The following is a 22,064-nucleotide window of genomic DNA, read 5'->3' on the forward strand; positions in this document are numbered from 1 at the left end:
GAGATGTTTTAGATCACTAGAGGTTGTACGTATTTGCATTGCTAAAGGTTCTCGAAAACGATAAGAATTGTTTTTCCCTTGCCACAATCCTGCAATCTGAAGAGCGCGAGTAGAGTTGTGCTCTTTGGATTGCGTGAGTGGAGGGAACAGAGCATATTCAAATATAAAAAAACTGACGAGCAACAGAGTACACCATAAACAACGGTAGCCTCTCAATAAAACAACGCGAGCATACGGGACAGGAAAATTTGGTATAGGTAAAATCATTTGTACTGACTACTGGTGCCTAGCTTTCAGTTACAACAAGGTACACTAGAACCAGTTTAGCAACTAAACTGAAGAGGGGGTCCGATACAGTTATCCCTAAATATCAACCATCGATTTCCATTTTGTCCTCCGGCTTTACAGTTGAAGGCCCGACACCGTTTGCCGCCGCAACGCCTGCATCTTGTGGAGGCTTGGCTTCTTCGACACTGGCATCTACCACTTGCTCTTTGGGGGTAGCAGCACCGTTCTCTTGGACTCTCAAGACCCGATCAACGTCCTCGCATACTTTCTCGAACTGATGGAGGCTGTTGGCTAGACTCGCAGAGGCTGCCTTGTCACCACAGAACGAATTGAGTGCACGTGGGCCGCTGTCTTCAAGCACACCGCACATCTGCAAGCATAAAGACAACGGTCAGTCAAGGAAACTATACATACACTTCGGAAGAGGAATAGGCATGTTAGGTCGTTAGCTCATGAACACTTGGTTCATTAGGTACCTTGTTGTAAAGATGGGAAAGGTGTGCCTGGTCAGTTGAGCCATCAGAAGCCACTTCTTTGGCAGCTGGAAAGAGGGACACACTTAATGAATAAGCAATGGACATTAACTCACGGAATATACAGTAAAATAAAATGGCATATATTTAAGTATCACCACATACTATAGCTGTATGGCAACAATAGACAGGGGAACCAAAAGAGGTAAACAGAGTTAAGGAGTTGCCACAAATCCAGTGATGATACAAGGCTAAAAATTACGAACGCTAGCAAGAGCACCGAACTGTCAAATACAATTTACAAGTCCACCGAGAGAACTACCTACTGCTAAGATCCCAGGCTAGTCCAAGAACACAAACCTTAGAAACATGTGATAACCAAAGACAGGTGTGCAAACACAGCTATATCTGCATAGATAAGAAAATCAAGAGAGAAAGATCACTTACAAATTGGTACAAGAGGGGGAAGTTCTCTCAACACTTCACTGATATCTGGAACAGCTGGGCTATGTCCCATAGGAATATTTTGTTCAGTAAGATCATCAGGAACAGGAGTATTCGTTTTTATCTGCAAAACCAAAAGATATGACTTCAATAATTGCTGCACAACAAAGATTAGTCCCAGTGTATGTTTACGGCAGAGATCATGCGCCATACCACGGCATATTCAAGGTCCAAGCATTTTTCCAGAATATGGTATCTCTTTCTGATAAACTCAACAATCTTTCTCTGGATGTCCCTGTATTGAGATAAGCTCGTTGGGTTCACCTGCACTTCCTGTGTGCTTTCCAGATTTCCCTGGAAAAAGCATGCAATTAAAATAAATCAAATGGCTCACAGCCTTCTGATTTTAGTTAGGAAATTGATGTGTGCGCTCACTAACATTTGCCTCATTGTTTGACTGAGAACTAATCAATTCATTAGCAGAAGGAAGATTAAGCTCCCGTCGAGCAGTTTCAAATAGCCCGTTATCTCTGTCATCTGATATGTATTGCCACCTGGCATACCCGTGCCTAATGAAAGAAAAACCAAAATCAGTACCATAGATGCTATATTGTACACCAGCTATGTTTGTGCAAAAAAGAAACAAAAAGAAGATGAATAATGCATTTTTCATTAATTAAAACAGAAGCAAAGCAGTATGAATATATTAAAACACACCATTCACTTCGAGGGGCGCAAAATTCATACTTTAATTCTTAATCCAGGAGAAAAAAGAATTACATTCCTACTCCCTCCGTTCGGAATTACTTGTCTCGGAAATGAATGTATCTAGATGTATTTTAGTTCTAGATACATTCATTTCCGAGACAAGTAATTCCGAACGGAGGGAGTATAAGATTTGAGAAAGGAGAAAAAATGCTCTAGTGTAACCAAATAGGGCTCAAACCCTCTCTCTCTCTGGGTAGCATGAAGTTAAGTACGCAAGCCAACTGCACCAATGACTGATTATGTTCTTTACATGAAAATAATTATACAAGCAAATTGGCCAATTAGTACAAAAATATACCAATGAAGTACTCCCTCTGTAAACTAATATAAGACATTTTAGACACACAAGTGTGTAAAACGTCTTATATTACTTTACAGAGGTAGTAGGTTTTTTATGGTACGTGTATTACTGCCTTTTGTGCTTGCCATATATACTTTACTTAAAACATTTAAAATATTGAGGCAAAATCCATAGTTCTTAAAGAATCAATCTAGTCGCAAAACTTGCTCAGGTCAATTGGCTAGTTACATGAGGCATATAGAATACTGAATAGTACTTATGGTAACAAACAGGACATATGAAATGGATGCATACTTTATTAATGCTTTCAGTAACAGTAGATCATGTTCCCCTTTCCATATTCTTCCACCTGATAAGCCAGTAAATTCATGCAACAAGTAGTTGGGGAAGAGTTTTGTAATTTTTCCTTGCTCCATGGCAGCCACCTGGGACCATAAAAACAGCACAATGTTCAATCGCTATCTACGTTATTGACGAGAGAATCATGTATTGAAGTAATATTATTCTATAAAATCTACAAGGGCAAGGGATCACAGAAATCACACAATTACCTGGCTTGTAAACTAACAATCAAGAACAGTGCCATTTCATAAATACATAACAAGGTAAACTACTGAAATTTCAGTCCGAATATGCAACCTGGTTTATCTGCTAGGCCTGGCATGTTTATCCTAAAAAAATGATTTTGATCTTGCATATTAAAAATCTGACAAACAAACTATATGCAATTGTAAGAATTTTTACTTCAGTGAATGACTTTAAAAGAGGCGTTTAGAGCAGGTGCATGCAATTGTAAGCCTTTTAGTGCAGTAGATGACTTCAAAAGATGGGCTTAGAGCAGTTGAACAAAAATCCAGGTAAAAAAAGGACACTGACAGTTTGACTGGAATATGGTGAGAACCACGGTGAAGCACGACCCAAGAATCCTAAGAACCATGTTTGTGCTATAACCAATCACAACCCACAGCTTATGAGCTTGGGCAGTCGATAATTTCTTAATTGTTTTTAATGGTTAGATGCCGAATTGCCAATACCAACTGTCACATACATACTACTACAAAATATAATATACTCCCTCTGTCCTAAAATAAGTGTCTCAACTTTGTAGTAACTCTAGTGCAAAGCTGTACTAAGGTTGAGACACTTATTTTGGGACGGAGGGAGTAGTTGACAGTCATAATTTGGAACCAAATAACGATAATTGGCTTAGTTGAAATGTATGCAGCAGAATGCTACCGTTTTCCATAAAAATGGCTTAATTGCAACCTAAGCAATCAAGTGTGAACACATAAGGATGCAGTATATATTTGGCATTGCCAGTAAAAGCAAGGCATATGTATTTACACTGATGCAATACCTTAAAATATGTGATGTCCTGCTGTTTAAACCATACGCAGACCATATTACATTAAATTAATGGGGCTTGCTTAACACCACAGAAATAAAAACAACTTCATGTTTTATTTATTCATTTGCGACTAAACAGCTTCATTGTTTCAGCCACATACTCCAAAAATAGTCTAGTTTTGGAGTTAAACCCGAACGATACAAGAGAGTGCCCTAAAGTAAAGCTGAGCACATAATGCATGATATTATGAACATATACCTTCTCCTCCACAAGTGATATTTTGGCTAGCCTGACCAATGTCTCATCAGCACGCATTTCCTTCGGCACACCATCTACATTTATGCATATGGGGTTAAAAGTAAGCATAAATGAAAATGAATGAAATTGGTACTAAGCGGCATATACCTGCATAGGTTGGTGAGTCATTTGTGTCCTCTACAAGATGGGCCATGACAAGCTCACCATATCTACAAGAACCAATATGGATAGGGTTCATATTACAGAAATAATTAAATGTGGAAACTAGAAAGAGCAAATAAAAAGAGGGAACAAAACTGGCCCAGAATACTGCTTCTTGAACGAGAACAGGCTAGGATTTATCCAGTAATTTTTAACATGGAATACTACACCATTTTGCTCACTTTGTGAAATGGCATATGAGGTCTCTCTGATTGCAAGTAATCTTATCCAAGGTTTTTGTAACATAGCTTGCAGAAGGCAAACATCACAACATTCCGTAGGAACATTAGAGCAAACATGTCTATGATCAAATTATTAAAAAAAATACTTATGCTTTCCAGTACCAACATGATTACAAAAAAGAACATCTATGGCCACAGAACTACAGCACAGCTTTCTGTGATGCATGAATCATAATACTAAAGGTACAGAACTATGCATCGTCCACGAAAACGGATACTTGAGCTTCAGACACTCATCGAAATTGACATTTCAAGGCTTAAGTTGGTATAACCATGGTTGTCAGCTGAAGAAAAATCCAGAATCACGAGTCAATATATACTAAGTGGACAGAAGCCAATTCTTATGTTTATTATCATAATTGTTTAAGATATCTCAGGCAATCCCAATGAACAAATAAGAAAGAACATTGCTGATTTAAATAACAGATAATTAGTCCAACTTGTGCTTACAAGAATGCCAATTATATTCTGGCACCTGAACAAATATACTTTGTAATCAATAATACTGAGATAACAGTAGGGCATACCTCTGAATTTCCTCGACACTTTTCCCCTTCAAACGAGGAAGATACTCTTTCCAATCATAGTTCTGAAAACCATACCTGCAAGGTTGAATGGGAAAAGTAATTGACCATGAAAAACAACATGCCACACATTAATGTTCTTCTACTAGTATATAAGAACGTTTAGATCACTAAAGTAGTGATCTAAACGCTCTAATATTTCTTAACGGAGGGAGATTACTGAGATTGGAAGATAAAACGGTGTACTCAAGGCACAAATGAGGATACTTAATCTGGACCAAAAATATACTTCTTTGGGGTACAAAGATAACTGTTAGAACCTAACATGGAAGCAGACAACAAACAGAAAACCATGTCATTCAAACATGTGCACAAAAGAAGGATTTAGAACTGTTCCAAGCTTGACAACATAGCATATTTTTTAACATCATTTTTATATAATGATATTCCTCAGTAAGTGGGAGGGGGGAAGGAGGAAAGGGGCTAAAACTTCTAGTTCGATCAGCATGTCACCTAAAGCAATAAAAATGCTTGCATGTATGCAGTTATATAGGGTAAAGCAGTGAGTACCTTAACCTAAAGATCAGAAGAAGAAAAAAGTACATATTTTGAACTAACCTCATGAGTGTCTGTAGGAATTGTGTTCGTTGAACGTGATTGAATCCATAAACTTTTAAAGCACGCCCTTCACCCTCCATCAAAGGGAGTGAATCTACATTACCTGGTGAAGATGTATCGGAGGTAAAGAACAATATTTACAAGTAGCAATAAATAATAGTAAATGATAACACGGAATATACTGTATATAATTTCATTACGTGAGTTTTTCTTAGAATACTGAGCCTTCCTCCCAGAAACATTTGCTGGTAAACTCGTGTCATTATCCGACACATCATCATCATAGGAGTAATCCTCGTCTTCAGAACTTAACTCATGCAGGCCAGTAATGTCATCCTCATCAGCAGCAGCCATCTATGTATGATACAAGAAGAAAAGAAGGGCTCATTAGTCTATTTCATTGATTAATATGCATATGCACGATACTACCAATTTATTCAAAATGGCATCCATATAATTTGCACATTTCTCAATAGGAATTACTAGTTTGTGAAGAGCAAGAAATAAGAAAACAAAATCGTGGTTCGAGGTCTGAAGCAAAAGACCACCTGTCATACTAGGGAGGAAAAAATATAAAGTTAGGGGGGGGCCATAGTGTCAAGCAACAACTCTCAAAGGCGAGATCTAAATGATCAAAAGCCCCTTCCTCACATGCCAAGGGAGCGGGCGTCCACCATAGGGAAATTCAGAATCTGCGAGCAGGGTTGATGGCTCAGAGACGTTCACAGACAACCAACATCCTCAAAAGTGCAAGAGATCTCCAGCAAACGCCCCTCCAGCAGGCACGACATCGCTGCTCATGATCTAAACCCCCTTCCTCACATGCCAAATCTAGCGTGTGCTCCTGGGTTAGCCAATGACCAACCACCCCCTCCCCTCCAGACATTTCCTCTTCCTCTCTACCAAAATGAGGTTCCCTGTCCAGCCAGCTCCCCCCATCACTGCACTTCTTTGCCGCCGCCGTGCTCACCCGTCACCTAGAAGCCCACCCGGCCCAGTAAAGCAGTTCAGCCATGCCGACGAGTCATGGGGAGGGAACAGCTGGGAGGAGAGGGGGCCCTGTAGTCAGGGCTGCCTGGTGGCTCTTCCCCCGCTGACGCCCTCCCTTTCCACAGGCCTCTTTCGAGGTTCTTTAACCCCGCCGTCACCCACCAGCAGCCGGTGTCGAGTGGCCCCAGTCACCATCATCTTCCCTTGCCACCAGAGCCACCGTCATCATCAATGTGCACATCAGGGCGGCGGCGTGCTGCTGGCACCGCATGTCTTGGCTGTCCAACAGTGACGGATGCGGGACGAGGCAAGGACAGGAGGTCAGGGAAGGAGGGGCAGAAGGTGGGGGACGAGGAAGCATGATGGCCACGCGGGACCGAGACAGCAGAAGCGGTAGATGAGGATGGGTGGCAGCCACTGCTGCTTGTCAGAAGGAGGAACCTGGAGAGGATGATGAGCTGGTGGGGGTGGGCTGAAAGGGGGAAGGGGGAGCAAGGTGCGCTGAGTGAGGTGGGAGGTGGAAGCTGGTCAGGGTGAAAGGAGGAGAGGGAGATGAGGACGAGCTGGTCGGAGTGGGCATGACCACAAGAAGATGAACAGCGGGATGAGGTGCGGGCCAGAAGAAGGGGGAGTGGTGGTGGTGTTATGACTCGTGACAAATAAAGGGAGACCATAGAAAACGGGGATATTGGGGTATTTTAGAACAAGGGAAATGGGAGAGAGAACAGAGAAGAAGATTACTTGATCATTTGTCAAGCTTTTGGCATCTATTCAGAAATAAGCAGTTAGAAATATAACCGTTGCAAAATCATTGTTTTTCATAGGGTATTGTTAAAATATAGTAATGGAATAGTCTGTTGGAGTGTGAAGATATGGAGGGAGAATATTTCCGGACGGACACTCCATATGGAAATATGGAGATGCTCTAGCTGCAATAACAACTGTCTACTATGTGTTCTACATACATAGAAGTAACAAAATAACCTATAAATTTAACAACAATGAAATCTTACATAAATGCAAGGTTTCAGTAAGAATGCGGATCTAAAGAAAAAATAAAAAAGTTAATGAAGACAAGTATAGAAAGGTTACCTGCTTGCGGCTTCTTTTTCCTTTTCCCATAGCAATTTCTTCTACTTCTTGCTCAACGCATCTGTCTTTCAATAATTCTTCCCAATAGTTTGCTTTATTGGATGCGGCTTCAGCTTCCGCTTTTTTGCGTGCCTCCTCTTTTGCTGCTAAAGCTTTAGCCTCATCTATGTACTCGAAGTTCGCAACCTGGCACATAGTAAGACGAGAGTTAGTGCTTATTAGCAGCATATGCCCCAAAATCAGAAAACTAGTGGAGAAATGTGAATGAAGCAACGGAAAGAGACATTGTGCACATTATTTACAGAATGCTTTGGAAAGCACTCCCCCGAGTAGACTTTAAAGGCAATGGCAAAGCTAACATGCTGATATAATGTTCAGGTATTGTGAATGCCATCGCTTAGGAGGTGCTTGGCAACAGAAATGGTAATGTTAACGTAATCAGACCACAGCGCTTAAGGAGGTGTAATAAACTTTTTCCAAGTTTGTTTGGTTCACGTCCAGGTAAAGGAAGTGATTACCATCGCTATGCTCTTGCTCCGCCCAGATTTCAAGTGTCGCCAGCCGTCTACGAAATCAAGCGCTGCCGGCTCTGGGATCTTGTGCACCACCGGCCGCCACCAATCTCAAGAGCCGCCGGCCCTTCCCGAACGTAAGCGCCGGCGGCTGCTCCAATCTCCGCAAGAACTCAAAGGGGATCGGGGAGGCACCGGCGCCGGACTCTAAGGGGATTGGCGAGGCACCGGCGGCAGACTCAAAGGGGATTGGGGAAGCGGCGGCGGACAAGAATGAGGGGATCGTGCTGGGAGGAGGGGGTCGTAGGCTCAGTACCGCAACATTTTACCGGTGAGGTGTGAGCGGTATCGATCTATAACTGGGGCGGACCTGTTTACGGTGTGGTGTTTCCAAACGCAAGTAACTTTTTTCCTTTAAGGTGTAAACAGGTGACGGGCAAAAATTTGTGAAACAAACACCTCCTTGATGCACCCACTTTAAAAAAAACTTAATGCATGCCCACTTTAAAAAAAACTTAATGCATGCCCACTTTATCTCTTGATGGTTTGACAACCACCAAATTTATTGACTAAACATAAAAACTAATGGTTAATAAAATTTATATGTGACCATTTTCAAGACCGTTTCACCTTACATGGTAAGAAAAACAATAGTCATCTACTTATCTCACCCACCAAGACGCTCAGTGGTTAGATGAATAGTAATACAGTAAGGTGGAGAATTCAAGACAGACAGATGGCAGCTACAGTTCCTTAGGTTGGAAATGAACATATTAGTGCAAAACAGACAAGATATGGTGTGCCATTACGCAATAAGATGACCACATAAGCAAGTAACAAATAAAGAGAAGTATATATTGGCCCCTTGAATTCTTCAAAACATCCAGGTTAAGCCTAAACTAACAAACCATCTATTGTGCAGCACTGGACAACATCAGCAACGTAAACAGCATTTGAAGCTGTACTCACTGTGAAGCATCAGGGAGCCATGTCATATTTCAAGGTTGAAATCAGAAATTTTGACAAGTTCAAGGGTAATGTGTACTTTTTCCAGCAGACAATAAAAGTAGAGATTACAGCAAATAATTTGAAGAGATTAATCCAAAGGTGCAAGTTCATTTTGCAGCCCTCAATTTTTTCCATGTTCGGAAAAGACCTCTGACCCAAAACTGCTAGGTATTCACTCTTATTATCCGAACTGTTCGCTTTTCCCCTAGGCTGTTCTATTTGTCGTTTTCACCATGCCGACTGGCACAGCCCTGGCTTCGGCATGCATGACTATGTGATGGGGCATCTTAAGGAACAAGAAGGATAAACGGGACGTTGAATATGGCTACCTATGGATGCGAATATGGCTACCATACTCTGTTTTTGAGTCGCCGACTAATCGCCAAGTCGTCGCGGCATGGCTGGCTCGCGCAGGCGACTTGACTCAGGGAGCAAGTCGCGTGGCTCGCCGGCGACTTGGTGCGATTAGTCGTGCAACTCGCTGGCTCGCTGGCTCGTGTGGCTTGCTGCTGCTATATATGTCATCATGTGGGAACTGGGGAAGGAGGAGGACCGAAGGAAAGAGAGTGCAGGGTGGGCTCTATATGTGCTCTGCTTAGATGTAGTATATGAAAGATAGCGCAGGGTGGGCTCTATATGTGCTCCGCTTAGATGTAGTACATTTTCTCTGCTGTATATGTGCTCTGCTGTTGCTGTATATCTATGTGCTCTGCTGCTCTATGTACTGTTGTGCCATGGCGACTTGGGGCGACTAATCAAGCCAAGTCGCTGACTCAAGCCAGCAAGCCACTAGCCGCAGCCTCGGCGACTTGGCTTGACTCGGCGACTCAAAAACCTTGCTACCATATCAATGAAACATGTACATGTAGATGCCACATTAACCAAACCATGGTGGTCTTGGTTTTGAGGGTGTTTTGACTGGTTTTAGGATTTGAGTGGCCAAAGCGAATGGTGTTCAAGTTGAGGCCTTGAGGGTGTTTTTTGGGACTTGAAGAATTGAGCCGGGAAAAATGAACATCCTAATTAAAATGAAGAGGCCCCCTATGCTTTATACTTATAATAATGAGATAACACCTCGGTACCTTGAAACCTTTCAGAAATTCGTCATCTTCTTCATCTTCCAAATACTCTTCCTCGTCGACTTGGTCACGGTCCAATAACCTGTGAGGCCAGTAACAAAGAATCTGTCATCCAATGCAATGCACTCTTACCACATAAAGATATAGTGCAAAATGCCACTAAAACATTTTAAAATAAACAGAGACAATTTTCATATAGGGTTCGCCTGTTTGTATGTTCTCTAAAAAATGTCATGCAGGGTCTGCTTGGCCCCAATTCTGTTGTTTCACCGTTTAGCACAGATGCTTACGAGATCGTGTGCTAGGGATTTCTCGCCCCGACCCACGTCTCTCACCTGGCAAAGCAAGATTTCTTCTTTGGTGCTAACAAACACAATGCCTTGCCAATGGCTCACGTATACTAGCTCTGGATCCAAACGCATCCATGCTTTGCGTAGAGGACGGCTCCAACAAAATAAGTGAGATTACTATAAAAGGAGAAGAAAATAAAGAAATTCAGATGAAACAATGAGACTAAACAAGTGAACAATTTGCTGAATTTCTACTTGTGAAGAGGATGACTCAAAAGCATGAATTGGCCCTTTACTACAGCGCTTGAGTATGAAATTTAGCCAGACTTCCAAACATATTGAACACTATCTACAGCATACTCCCTCCATCGGAAATTACTTGTTGCAGAAATGGATGTATTTAGACATATTTTAATTCTAGATACATCCATTTTTATCCAATTTTGCGGCAAGTAATTTGGGACAGAGGGAGTATTTGTTTTCAAAACAAAGAAAGTGCTTACCTATCTATTGCAGCATCGTCATAATGTATTTGGCGGGACTTTCCAGCTTCATCCTCTTCATCATCAAAAAGTTCTTTTGACCCATACCGGATAATATCATCTAACTCCTCCTGCAAAAGGGGACAGATTGATGATTTTTACTTGGCATTTAAAAATAGATATAACAAGTAAGGCCAGATTTCCGAACATATTGAACACTATCTACAGCATTGATTAACACTTCACAAAGAAACTTAGGTCCATCACGGCATCGCCTGATCACCCACCCCAGCTAACATATAATCTAAGCTACATGCAAATGATCTTGAAACAAAAACAATTCGAATTTTTACATGTGTCAAGTAGTAACTAATAAGAAATCACACATATCACCACAGTTTCAAATCAGGTAAATCACAAGTGATGCACCTGGTGTGGCCGAAAAGCAATTAACTACCATATCTGATACCAGTAGAAGCTAATTGATAGGTGTCGCAAAAAACAGTTACTTGGTAAGCATAAAAAAACACAGGAGACGACATCTAAATGGGCTTGATAATCATCAATCATAGCAACAGGTATCAAAGCTTGTAGGCCATGTGAAATGTAACATAAGGCAATGATCGCGATAGGAACCAGGTGCTGCATGCACCATAGAGACTTTGATTCTGCATTTCAGTCCATGTCACACCAGTAAGAGAAGATAGCACGTAATTAGTCAATGTGTGATGTCATAGACATGAAGTTGTATCTAAGTAAAACCATAAATGCTAAAAAAATTGATATTTCTTAACGTCTATGGATCATTAGAATCGCAACCCACGCAGTTACCTGATTGACATTACTAGCCTTTGTGAGTCTCCCAACAACTAAGTGCTCCAGTATCATCTTTTTCTTTGTAAGCTGCATCATTCGCTCCTCAATTGTACCTCGACTAACAAGTCTATATATCATAACCTGCAGGGAAGACGAGATTTAGAAAAAGGCTAAGAACCAGCGCGCGCGCACACAAAAAGAAACAATTCAATAGGACATAAACAGCTAAGGGCCAGTTCTTTTGGCCGATTCTCCCAGAATCGCCCCCCTCCCCAGCTTCTCCCAGAATCGCCACTTCATATTTTTTTTACAATCCTATCTAGTTAAGGTCTAATTAGCTAAGATTGTAAAAAATATATGGAGTGGCGATTCTGGGAGAAGCTGGGTAGGGTGACGATTCTGGGAGAATCGGCGAAAAGAACTGGCCCTTGGTCAGATACCTTGCTAGTCTGCCCTAAACGATGGGCTCTTGCCATAGCTTGTAGATCCGCGTGTGGATTCCAGTCACTGTATGTAAATGTATATAGGTTACAGAAGATTTCAGAATATGAACTTTGTTGTTTAAACAAGGAGATCGATTCACCTGTCATAGATAATTACAGTATCAGCCGTTGCCAAATTTATACCCAGGCCACCAGCTCTGGTAGAAAGAAGAAAGCAGAACCTAGTAGAAGTCTTAGCATTGAAGCGATCTATTCGTATCTGCCTTTCAGCGCCACCTATCTTGCCATCAATACGTTCGTAGCTCCATTTCTAAAACATGTGTGATGTTTAAAATAAGGTACATGAGATGAACTAGCGAGCATAATAATCAACAATTGATACAACGGGAAAATAGTTAAAATACCCTGTAGCTTAAATAATCCTCCAGTAAGTCCAACATATGTTGGAACTGTGAATAGATAAGGACTCTATGACCCTGCTCTTTCAGCTTCACCATCATCTTGTCTAATAGTTGCATCTTTCCAGAAGAATCTAAAAGCCTCCTGCAAAATTAAAGGAACAAAAGTTAATGCTATATAGAACATAAATTTCGATCAGTAGATTTACTGAGTGATGGAAGATATCTAGACAAAAGTTAATTAGTCTAATTAACATAGGAACAAATTGAAAGGAACCTTAGACATATAAATAACATCATATGAGCACTATAGCAGATTATACGGAGGTTTTACTCTAGCTGGAACAGAAGATGACTGTAGACTACCTAAGCAATTGGTAAAATTTGCTTATATTTTTCGCTGGCGTATGGAGTATATTTTTATTTATGACATACTATTAAAAGATAAAGTACAAGTCTATGATAGATTGGACAACTCCAGCGGCGTATGTGTTCTCGTGTGCAATAGAAAGATCAGATTAATAGACACCATGTCTAACAGGTATCTGTAAGCACAAAATAAGTGAAAAAAGGTCAAAGCTCAGAATGTTTGGCACTTCTTTTAAGGAAAACCTCTTGGCGCACTTTATTGATGATTAAATAAGATTACATTGTTCGTTAGATACAAGAACAACATCAATGCCCAAGAAGTGAACTCAGAAAAGTGCAAAACAAATGGAAAGAACTTCGCCAGGACAGCAGTAAATCTGAAGGAGCAACAACAGAAAATCTGGAGCATAAAGAAAAAAATCAGACTTCAACAGACAAACAACCAAGTACCTTAAACCTTCTTCTGGGCTCGCAGGCTCAGTATCAGGTTCATCCGTCATGAATCCATGGCAACAAAGTTTGCGTAGCTCCATTACGACATTTATAAGGGAAACCTGTAATAAGACAACAATGAATTGTCAATCCAGAACAGACCGATACAAACCATAAAATGGAAATTAAAATTACAACTATTACATGTCCACCACCACGACGAGATAACACGGCGTAGTTCTTGGTGAGAATTGCCTTGTAGTACTCTTTCTGTTTGCTTGTCAGCTCAACTCGTAAAATCAGCTCCTTTTTTGGAGGAAGTTCCTTCATAACATCTTTCTTGAATCCTGTTTGTACCACACAGGCAACAAGGGTGGAATTACATCTGTTAGAAAAACTCAAACAGAATTTGATTTATATCTTACTTCCAGCAGCTTTACTTTTGAGTTTACCAAACTAATTCTACTCAGGATATACTGCACCTCATGTAACATTTGCAAAACATATGCCACAGTAACAGAAAGAGTGGAAGAACAACATGCCACATCATTTCAGTATGTAATAGACAGAAATCTGATGATATACCTACTTCTACGTTTCTTTTATATGTATTAATTACTCCCTCTGTTCCATATTAGTTGTTGCTGATTTAGTACAACTTTGTAATAAATCAGCGACAACTAATATGGAACGGAGGGAGTACCATTTTTGTCAGATCCCACATATTACATGAATATGCAAAGATTGTGGATTTTCATGGTATGCATATTACATCAGAATGTGTGCAAAGATCAGCTGAAATTTCGGCGCCACCATTCAGACCATTATATAAACTAAAACAAAGAAACATTCTGACTCCAGACATCAATGGCAGTACAACGATCAAGGACAATTAAAAAGGATTAAATAACTAGTGCTAAGTCTATCTCATTTGCAGATCATTTAATTGATATGAGTAACCATATGGCCAGCAGAAACAAACGATCAAATGTATTCATACTCCGAAGAAGGTGTGGCTTCAGCATTCCATGGAGCTTCTCGACTTGCTTGTCTTGGTTGATATCCTTAAACTCCTCTTGGAGATCAGATATACTCCCAAACTACAAATGTAAGTGCCATAACATTACAGGATAGAAGTATAGAACGTAACATTAAATGCAATAGGAGATTAAAAGATTGGTCAGCATATGCTAAAAGCTAGGAAAGTGTCTATCATGGACCACAGTAAAATCAAGACAATTTAAAATAGGACAGACAGAATGCCTAATGGGCTAGTGTCAAAACAAAATAACAAATTTAGCATGAAAATCTGTAAGTGGACCAAACAACTTTGAAATATAAAATGGAAGTGATGGAGAATCTGCTAATCTTACAGTTTCACCCTCGAGGAAGTGCATCAGCATGAAAAGCTCATCCAGGTTATTCTGCAGAAGAAGAAAAAAAGACAGGACAACAAATTTAGATGCACAGGACAAAGTCACAAAAAAACAATAGCATGCATCAAAAAAGTTTAAGTGAAAAAAATAGCATATGCAAACAAACGGGATGAAAAATGAATGTAAATGATGTGTTATAAAATCATGTGTATATGTGAGAACAGTGTCAGGGTTCCTTAGATATTAGTCAACACGCAATGTTCTGATGCCTAACTCATGTTCACAAAACGGATATGTTCAGACAAGTGCATTTATCTTGTTCACATACCGATGTGGTGATATATACAATTAATATCCTATTAGGACACTAAGCCCCTTAGATATCTTGCTATGGAAGGTATATTGACAATGATAAGCACTGGTGAAAGTGTGCATACTCTCAAATAAACAAGGATATAGACCACAGACAATAAACGATCTGAGCTTAAACACCGAGAAACCTCTAGATAAATAGTAATTGCAGTTCAACAAGACTGCTAGTAGCCTTGAGCATGAACAAGAAATAGTTTTAAGTGCGGAAATACAGTACAATGGTTTGAATGTAGAGTAGTAACCTGAACTGGGGTCCCCGTTAAGAGAACACGATGTTGAGTATGATAATCTTTAAGTAGACCAAACAACTTTGAATCTTTGTTCTTCAAGCGGTGCCCCTCATCCACAATCTAAGATGCAACATTAGTATTCGGGGACAAGTCAGTAAAAACATCAGAGTACAATCTAAGATGCAACATTAATAATCAGGGACAAGTCGGTAAAAACATCAGAGTACAAATAGCCTCCACAAAATGAAGAAATGGAATTACCATGCACTCCCATTCTATAGTTTTCAGGACTGCAGAATCCATGTTAATCATCTCATAAGATGTCAAAAGGACATCAAATTTTATTCTTGACTCCTTCTTTTCATCATTAGATGAAGATGATTTATTTTTCTTCAGCTTCTTAGGATTATCTTTGGAATAGTAAAATTCATACTTCTTGATAATGTCACGAGAAGATCCAGATCCAAAATACATAATCTGACAACAATGAGGAGAAAAGTCAGAAAAAAATATATCTGTCTGGAATATACAAATAATGTATTTTGAATTAGTTGAACCCACGTACAACATTCATTTGAGGTGCCCAAGTTGCAAATTCACGCTCCCAATTTCGCAAGGTTGAGAGAGGGGCAACAACTAGATGGGGACCAAACTTGTCTTCAGACACAGAGGCCAGAAAAGCAATACTTTGTATTGTTTTCCCTGCATTTTTTTTGTCATCAATTTCTGAACATATAAATACAAAAGTTGGTAATACTAGCATCCTTGTTATAAAAGTATCTTACCAAGACCCATCTCATCACCAAGGATGACACGTTTATTAATAGACCATGAATAACGCAGAAAGTTTAACCCTTCAAGCTGATAAGGGTGTAGTGTGCCTTCAATAACCAGAAAATGATTCAAAGAACGAGCATGAAGACATGTCCCATTACATCAATATAGTCAACTAAATAGAAAAATGAGAATAATTCATGTTTAATAGCAGCATACCACCAGTAAGAAACTCGGGAGTCTGTTCAGCATGACGCATCGCACGATCGGCATTCTTACTCTTGTCAGTAGATTTCTTGCGCCTGGACAGAATCTCATTGTAGCGCTCAATCTGAGGTTGAAACACTGAGATGTCAGACTCACTTTCCCATGTGCATTCATCGTATGAAAGTTCCTTCCATTTCACATAGTACTCCCTTTCACCACTAGAGTTTTTTCTGTTCACAAAATACGAAACGATGTTACAAATATCAAGATATCAGTTGAGCTTTGCAAAATGGAAATGCATGGATACATGGGAGGAAGACAAAACGTGACACGTTCGGATTACTGAGACCATCGTCAAGATATCACTATGATTGAAGAATGCTATTGTCATTTGAGTATTTGACTCTGGGCAATAACATGATACATTATGGAATAAATGTGATACTGTCCAATGACAGCTTCACACTTGGGTAACTGCCTGGTCTCAGGATAAACACCATAAACAATAACTATGATGACTGAACCTCATTAATGTAAATTTATTAGTTTGTCAGATTAACCCACATACCTGCTAGCAAGGACCCTGTCAACAGTTGTCCATTCAGGCCTAATTGGAACATAGTCATCGTCAGATTTATCCGTCGACTCAAACTGTCTATTGAAGTTATTCAATCTAGTTTTCAACCGAGGGTGTATCTTCGCAGCCTCAAAATATTCATCTTCTGACACCCTGATATATAAAGAAAGTCAACAGTTAAGAGAGGATAGACTGTAGGGAATAATTCTGCATTGAGCAAGGCAGGCAGGTAACTACCAAGTGCAGTGAATGTGTGATAATCCTTTCCATTTAATCAGATATTGCTTGACAGGTTTCTTATTTGATCCAGACTCTGAAGAACTAGTCTCTTCAGAAGCAACCTTCGTTTCGCAATCTAATATCTTCTCCATCTCTGTCAGTGGGCTTACCTGAAAATCACAGACAGCATGCTTTGGTATACCAGCAATATCAATCGTAAGGTGAAAGAAAAATGGGTCAAGAGAGCAAACACATACACATTCAGGGCAGCTCCACTTATCAGATGTGATATTTAGGCAAGGAACCAGACATTTCCGGTGAAATGCATATGTACATGTTGTACAAGACACAAGATTATCACTTAGCCCACATTTTCGGCAAGCATCTTCTTTCTGCACACAAAAATGAGCCAGCACTGAGTTCAAAATAAATACAGGACAACCAAAACTGGAGAAGAGGATATTAACAAACATGGAATCAAATGGATAATAGGAATCTGGAAAACGGAAGGTGCACCAACGGACATTTGAAACTCCACTATGTAGAGTTGTACACAAACTACCAAGGCGATTTGAAGTGCAGATTAGCAAATGAGGACAGAAAATAACTATCTCTTCCAGTTATGAAAAACATAGAGCCAAGAGAAACCGCATGGCACAATGATATTAACACAAAATCAAAACTATCACAATCTCCTAAAATAGATAAAACCATGATTATTTATAGCACAGTGAGATCACCAAGGAGATTAACTTTGCACAAATTTCAATCCCATAGTAGTAAAATGCCAGCCAATCTCAATCTAAACTTAAAGCAACAAACCTAGATATGGCATATCTGAAAATGCAGAATAAGGTAAGCAGCGCCATTCCACTCAATTATCATCAGAATTCTACTACTTCAGACAGATGGACACTTGCAGTTAAATACACAAATATTTAAATTGGATACTGTAAGCATTGTTAGTTCAGCTTCATTCTGTGTTCATATACTTGTCAACCAGGTACTACACATTCAAAGAGTCCAACTACATAGTTTATGTTGCTTCATTCTTTTTCGTCTGCCCGTTTGTCGAGGTACTAGACACATCCTGCCTTGTCATATAATGTAGAAGACATGCTTGGTAATTCTATCTTGATATCTTCTAAAAAAGGATCCAAGCTTCTAACTCTAACTGTGCAATGGTGGCAGCAGGCCATCCACTCTGTCCCCATCTCCGCAAGGAAGGGCACCTCTTCGATGATCATGCCCATGGCTTGGTAGATTTTTACGCCGCGCCACACAGTCATCTTCCGCGGCACACAGCCCAACGTCGCTAGCCTACATGACACAGTCCGAGCTGAGGCCAGATCGTGGGTGAAAGCATGAGAATTGGGTCTCATAGCACTACTTACGGCAGTGCCTACTTGTAGGGGGATTGCGCTGTAAATTTGGCCATTGCCCTTCTTGGGCTTGTACAGAACCTTATAATGCATCAAGACGCGAAGTTTTTTGCATTCTCCAAAAAAAAAAGAAACTTGTGCTGGACCTATAAAGTAATGGCATGGTGGACAAGCTATACCAAAATGCGAATTAAAAACGCGGTAACTTTGTATTCTGAATCTAAGGAAAGTCGAAATAAACAAAAGACAAATAAATTTTGATCCACATAGAAGACCCCAAGTTAATAGTCTTCTGGTTAGCACTTAGCAGTTAGCACATTAACAAGCTTCACAAAACCCTCAGAATATAGAAAACCAGACCTGCCTACTAACGCTCCCTCCTTCCATTAATACAGGGCCACACTCCCAAATTGGTTTGTCCATAAATACTATGCCATTTCCCATTCCCAGCGTTTTTTACCTCGTACTCCGATCGTTTTTATTGCCAACTACAACAGGGGGAATGAAATCTGGGAAAACCATTAGCCCTGCATGTGTGTTTTATTAGCTTAGCGAACAAGGGGATTTTGGCGGAAACGAGAAACTTAGTTGCCACAGTTTTCATGTCATAAAACGTACATTAGTGAGTTATTTTCCTTTCCTTGGTATCTGACAATTTGGTGGCCTTGTGTACATGGAAGAAGGGAGAATATATTAACGATGTGAAAGAATGCAGTAAACTTGCACCAAGATGTTAATTGTTAAGAAACGTCTGTGTAGTCCCTTCACTTCCAAGAGTGGTGATCTCTTGTATAGCACCGTGAGAGCCTAAAGCACCAATCCCAAACTACATATCCATCCTATTGCACAATGTCTGCCATGGTACTCTTGGCAACCAAAAATTTTCATACAAAACCCAAAATCTAGTACTCCACAATTCAGCATCCAAACGGTATCAAGCAAACGAATTATTCTAACAAAATCATCCCTAAACTATATGTAGCACCAGTCACTCCTCCCGCCTGCCTCAGTAACCCTATTCTACACCAGATCCCCAAACCAATTCCTCAAGCCTACCAAGAGTTGAACCATTCACAGCCTAACACCTAATTCTCCAACTACTAGTAATCCTAACAGAAAAGCATCAATTCCGTGCTACCCACAGGCAGCTTCAAAAAAAAATCAGCACAAAAATTCGAATTAGGCATGATGCGAAAACGGGCCGTGATCAGCCATACCGCGTCCTCGCGCTCGATCTGCTTGACAGGGGGGTCGCCATCTCGATCCTTCCCCTTCCCGTTCCCGCCGCGCGGCGGGAAGTCGTCGTCGGACTCATCTAGTGTGTAGCGGGGCCGCTTGTCCGACCGCACGCGCAGCCGCTCCACGAGGCTGCTCATCCCGCCGCCGGGACCGAAAAATACACTAAGCGGCGAGGCGGGGGGGAAGCTCCTGTGAAGAGCGCAGCAAGCGCCCTCACCACGGCGCCGACTCTAGCTCCGCCGCCTCGGAGTGGGCTAGGGTTTGGAGATTGGGATTCGGGGAGGGGCGAGCCCAAAATCGAGCGGAATTTATACCGCCGCGTGGCCTGAGAGCTGGGGAGTGCGGCGGGGGGCGCGTGAAAATGGAAGGTGGTGACGTGGGGGCGCTCGGCGCGTTGCTGTGGGCGGGGAGGGGCGGCGCGAGGGCGGCGAGGGGCGAGCGCGCTCTCTCTGACCCACGCGCGCGGAGGGGAGCGGGGGCGGAGGCAGTGGTAACGGCCACTGCCCAGGGAAGAAAGTCCTCGTACTGAACTATACAGGCTTCTTGCAGTGTAGCCCTTCTCCTATGCCTAAATCACCTTCAAGTTGCTCTAGGGGTTGGGATCCGACATCCGGGCTCGATCTAGGAAAGAAGCCATGGACGGTGGACTTGATTGAAAAGAAAGATCTTACCTGTGGACTATTTTGAAGAGGCGCAGTGCCGGAGGTTGGCGACGACGAGAGGCCGGAGATGGAGAGGTGAGGGGGGCGCCGCGGCGGCATGCCAAAGTACGAGGCAGATCTTACCTGTGGACTATTTTGAAGAGGCGGAGAGTCGGAGGTTAGCGACGACGAGAGGCCGGAGATGGAGAAGCGAGGGGAGCGCCGCAGCGCCATGCCAAAGTATGAGGCGGAGAGGATGCCAGTGGGAGACGGCGGCTAGGTTTCAACGCTGGCTTTTATCCCTAGCTGTAAAAAGGACGGATGGGTGAGATTGCCCTCAGGGATCGGACGGTTGAAATTGCAATGGCCCTGGGAAGCCCCCAACTCCCGCACGAATCAAGAATTGAGATGTATGGTGGACTTGATTGAAAAGAAAGATCTGACCTCTGGACTATTTTGAAAATAAAGATCTGCTTGAGAAAAAGAATGGTTCGCGTCAGTTACCTATTCTAGTTCATCCCAAGCTCGCCGGAGAAGATGGACCTCGCCAGAGAAAGCCATAGACCCGCCTTCTATCTTAGGCGGAAGCCATGTCCTCACTAGGGGGAGTTGCAAAACCCATTATCCATCTTAGAGGTGGGGGCATGGGATCGCTGGAGGTTTTCTCCAGTGATGTGGGCTTATAGGAATGGTTGGGCAGTGGGGGAGGTTGAAGAGAAGGCGGAGCGGTGTGCGGTAGCACCTGCCGGCCGTGGGGGGTAGGAGGATGGAGCGGGGAGGAACTGTCATCGGGAGGAAGAAGATGGGGAGAAGATGATGGCAGTCTGCGGCATGATGGAGGTCGTTGGATTTTGATCTGATGGTCAAGAAATAAGTGACGGATGGAAACGTTTTTTTTCATGCACCTATTGAATAGACGGTCCCAAAAAAGAAAGATTTGAACTATAGAAAAAAAATATAATTCCAGCCGCATTCACTGATTATAAGATTGGAAATCTTGTTGTCGGGTGCGATTGTGCGAAAAGCGTCAAAGATTTGTTTGCTTTAGTCGGGATGCATTTACTTATTGCGATATTTTGGTACACGGTGTGTCTTGAAGCATATACAAAATTACAAAAAAAATTATAAAAATGTTAAAACAGGAAAATAGTGAAAGAAAGTGTTTTTTGACCTTGTGATCTGATACCCGAGCCCTCGGTCTTTCTGACATAGATCGGGACATCGTATTAAAGCATACAAAAATTACCAACTTATTTATAATAATGTTAAAGCAGGAAAATAGTGAAAGGAGATGTTGTCTGACCTTGTGATCTGCTATGAGATCTGGTACCCAAGCCCTCCGCCTTTCTGACATAGATCCGGTCATCATCTTTCGCATCGGTGATGTATTGCTCTTCATTGGTAGTGGTGTCTGTGGGCATGGTGCATCCATGTGCACGGCCCGCTTAGCAGGTGCTTTGAGATCCATGCACTCGTTCATCGACTTCTTCGACTGGGACCAAGTCATGACCTTCGTTGATGGTTATAGTTGTGGACATGCACCGTCCTTGCATGTAGTCCCCGTAGCCATGGTGACCTTGTATTGGTCCATCACATGTCTTCCCCCATCCGGTGTGAGGTCTTTGTCGGACTCTCCAAGCGTGTCATGCAGCTTCCGATCTGACCACGTGT

The 22,064-nt window shown here is 41.6% G+C and overlaps 1 protein-coding gene across 2 annotated transcripts; it reads right to left on the bottom strand.

Moving 5' to 3' along the window:
* Positions 1-188: 188 nt before the first annotated feature.
* LOC123159597 (CHD3-type chromatin-remodeling factor PICKLE) lies at positions 189-20,258 on the bottom strand. Of its 2 annotated transcripts, none has more exons than XM_044577414.1 (31): positions 19,731-20,258; positions 17,389-17,523; positions 17,150-17,301; positions 16,904-17,065; positions 16,348-16,565; positions 16,140-16,235; positions 15,920-16,056; positions 15,616-15,831; positions 15,367-15,474; positions 14,750-14,800; positions 14,377-14,476; positions 13,581-13,723; positions 13,395-13,498; positions 12,582-12,720; positions 12,399-12,487; positions 12,175-12,241; positions 11,750-11,875; positions 10,940-11,049; positions 10,150-10,228; positions 7,548-7,733; positions 5,666-5,819; positions 5,466-5,568; positions 4,851-4,925; positions 4,028-4,089; positions 3,881-3,954; positions 2,569-2,699; positions 1,645-1,774; positions 1,419-1,559; positions 1,209-1,329; positions 765-829; positions 189-658 (listed from the first exon to the last, which is right to left on the bottom strand). In XM_044577414.1, exons 1-31 carry the CDS (start codon positions 19,887-19,889, stop codon positions 371-373), a joined length of 3,921 nt encoding a protein of 1,306 aa, XP_044433349.1. In that variant the 5' UTR covers positions 19,890-20,258; the 3' UTR covers positions 189-370. The 2 variants fall into 2 exon arrangements, with proteins under 2 accessions (XP_044433349.1, XP_044433348.1); XM_044577413.1 differs by having other exon boundaries at positions 12,318-12,487; positions 19,731-20,257.
* Positions 20,259-22,064: the final 1,806 nt, after the last annotated feature.

Source organism: Triticum aestivum, chromosome 7B (genome assembly GCF_018294505.1).
Source record: "Triticum aestivum cultivar Chinese Spring chromosome 7B, IWGSC CS RefSeq v2.1, whole genome shotgun sequence".
In the NCBI taxonomy this organism is placed as follows: Eukaryota; Viridiplantae; Streptophyta; class Magnoliopsida; order Poales; family Poaceae; genus Triticum; species Triticum aestivum.

Coding starts and splice junctions, on each gene's coding strand:
- LOC123159597 (XM_044577413.1), bottom strand. CDS start 19,889: ATGAGCAGCCTCGTGGAGCGGCTGCGCGTGCGGTCGGACAAGCGGCCC. Junction 17,066..17,149: donor TCACACATTCACTGCACTTG/GTAGTTACCTGC, acceptor TTTATATATCAG/GGTGTCAGAAGATGAATATT. Junction 11,876..12,174: donor GTTTAGGGCAGACTAGCAAG/GTATCTGACCAA, acceptor TCTTCCCTGCAG/GTTATGATATATAGACTTGT.